We start from the raw sequence: 2673 nt of genomic DNA on the forward strand, positions 1-2673 counted from the left end.
CCACAACGCCGGCCCCGTTATACGTCCTGAGCCCCCCCTCGCCCGCCGGCCCAACCCGCGCGACCGAGCATGTGTGATTCCTTTTTGTTGCCTGGACGCCCCCGGCTGCCCCTGATTCCCGCGGGCGCGCGGCGGGTTTTGTCCTGAGCCCCCCCTTCCCCTATCAACAGTGTCGTGCCCTCTGCCCGTCCCTCTTGCGGCCGCGCCTCGCGGCGGCCGGCGGTTTTGGATTGCGCCCGTACGCCCGAACGCACGGGGCCGGCAAGAGAGAGGAGTGTCGAAGAACCCGGGAGGGGGGCGGCCGCGCGGCACCCCCTGCATGCCCAGCCAAGCCCCAGGCCCGCGGGGTGCTTCGCGGCAGCCCCCCTCCCAACACAGAGATATAGGAACTCCCCACCCCGCCAGCGTTGGTAGAGGCAGCAGCACCAGCACCACCAGCCCCTCATGTCGGCACGGACGGCCCCGCGCGCAGCGCTCACGCCTCGGCGGCGCCGGGCGCCCTGGGCTTGCCCTGTGTGCCGCCGCCGCCGGCCGCCGTCCACCTGCGCCCCGTTGTCTGTCCAGCCCGATGTCTGATGCGCCGCACGTTGGGGGTCGTCGGGCCCAGCCCCGCAAAGTGTCCCCCGCCGTGAGCCCAGTCGTGCGCGCATCGCCTTTGTGGGGCGCCGCCCTGGTCCCTGGCCCCCTCTGTTGTTATTACGGCGGCGACCGCAGGCCAGCAGCCCTGCAGGCGCGCGCCGGGGGGCGAGGTGCCGAGCGCCTGTGCCGCCCCGGCCGCGAGTTGTATGCTTACCGTTTCGCTCAATCTTTCCTCAGAACCTCATCTGAACCCTCTATTCCCCGCCCAAAGCGCGCGGCGGCGGCCTTGCGCCAGCCACGTGGCGAGCGCGCGCGGGCGCCCTCGTGTCCCAATGGCGCCCGCCCGCCGCGCCGCGCAGCAGGCGCGGCCCCGCCGCGGCTCCGCGCCCCCCTATGTGCCGCCCACCTTTTCCTTGCCCCGCAGCATCCCGCGGGTGCAAGCATGCCGCGAGGCCTGCATATCAGCCCTGACGCACTGCCATTCCAACGTGTGTCGATGCATGTGACGCCCAAGCCTTTTACCTTCCCCCCCACCCCACTTGCCCTGGGATCGGGGTCTGCAAAACGGCTGGAGTTGTGCAGTCAAGCATTACGTGGCATGAAAAGGGCCCGTCATCATCGGGTGTGCGAGGCGCCGCTTGCTCAGCGGCGCCAGCGCGGCGTAAGGCACCGCAACAAAAGCACAGTGCAGCCAGGTGGCCTCTGGCGCTCCCTTGGCAGACTGACTGTAGACCCCGGCTTGGAAATACATCACAACACACAACATGACATCATGCTTTGCCAGCAGCGAGGGGCGAACCACAAGGTGCAGACTATTGGAAGAGGCGGGTGAAAGCACAAAGCAGGCAGCACTGTATAGCAAGGTTGAGTGTCAAGGTTGCCGATGGGCATGTAAGGGGGACTAATGGTCCTTGATTCACCGTACCCGGGCCGTGCCGTGGCCGTGCCCAGGCCGCGCCTCACAGCAAGCGCCGCCCCTCCCCTCAGGCGCCTGAGCAGCCCGCCGGCGTCGCGCCGCCCGCGCCCTGCGACAGTATGCAGTCTGGCCCAAACACCGCGAGGGTGCCCATCCCCCAGTTGAGCACGAGCGCCTCGGGGCGCGACTTGGCGAGCAGCGCTGACGTCATCGGCATGGCGCGACCCTCGACGCGTGTGTAGTGCTGCAGGGCAACCTGCAGGCGTGCCGGTAAACTGAAATATTCTGCCGGCTTCGAGAAACGGATAGAGGCCACTCTGCACTCCAAACAACGACGCCTGCGGCTGGAGGAGCGCAGGCAAACGCAGCAGACCCGCAACCCCCCCTGGCGGACACATGCCTCGAGGGGGTCACCCTCAGGCCTCTGGAAGGGTGCAGGGCAGGAGGCTCTGGGGCGGCACATCAAATGTTGGCCGCCCGCTCACTCACCTCGAAATTGGCGTCCTTGAAGTCGTTTCGCGTGGGGTTGCTCTGGATGTACCGGAGCCGCGCCCCCTGCAGCGCAGCCGGCCGCAAGCCCAGCAGCACCGCCGCGTGCAGCTCCAGCGCCGCAGCCAGGGGCGGCAGCGCCATGCCGGCCTGCAGGGGGCTCCTGGGGCGGACGCGAACCAGTGTGCGGGCACGCATGGATGAAACGAGATGAGGTTGCGGCGGCGGGTGGAGGGCGCCGACATGGCACCAGCCCAGATGGTGAAAAGACGTGGGTGCAGCAGTAATTTGGCAGCGGTGGGTTTGGGGCCGGCCTGCGCTCAGCAGGTTGTGCGGGCGCACTCCGCTACACAAACGCCTCGACACCGCCCGCGTCAGCCTCGGCAAGGCCGACCTCCACAGGAGTGGGCGCTGCCGCCTGGCTGGACACATTCAAGCCCGGCCGCACCCCCTCCCCTGGGCTCCGATGCGCCCTGCCTGTATTCGAAGAGGTCTATGGAGCCGTTGGTCTGGTGGTAGAGCAACGACGCCACCGCCACCAACCCCGCGATGCCAAACTGGCCTGCGGGAGGGTGGGAGCAGTTGTATTGAAAAGGGGTCGGAAGGGGGAGGCCAGGGGCGCGGCCAGGAGGTTGGGTTTGCAAAGGTGGCGCGGAAAGGGGACGCGCCCGTCAGAGGTGGGGTGTGGA

The 2673-nt window shown here is 68.5% G+C and overlaps 1 protein-coding gene across 1 annotated transcript; it reads right to left on the reverse strand.

The window, feature by feature from the left end:
• Positions 1-1562: 1562 nt before the first annotated feature.
• Positions 1563-2182, reverse strand: MNEG_15866 (hypothetical protein; the record flags this gene model as incomplete). Its single annotated transcript, XM_014035663.1, has 2 exons — positions 1563-1751; positions 1985-2182. 2 exons carry the CDS (start codon positions 2180-2182, stop codon positions 1563-1565), a joined length of 387 nt encoding a protein of 128 aa, XP_013891117.1.
• Positions 2183-2673: the final 491 nt, after the last annotated feature.

The sequence above is a fragment of the Monoraphidium neglectum genome (assembly GCF_000611645.1).
Source record: "Monoraphidium neglectum strain SAG 48.87 unplaced genomic scaffold scaffold05742, whole genome shotgun sequence".
Lineage (NCBI taxonomy): Eukaryota > Viridiplantae > Chlorophyta > Chlorophyceae > Sphaeropleales > Selenastraceae > Monoraphidium > Monoraphidium neglectum.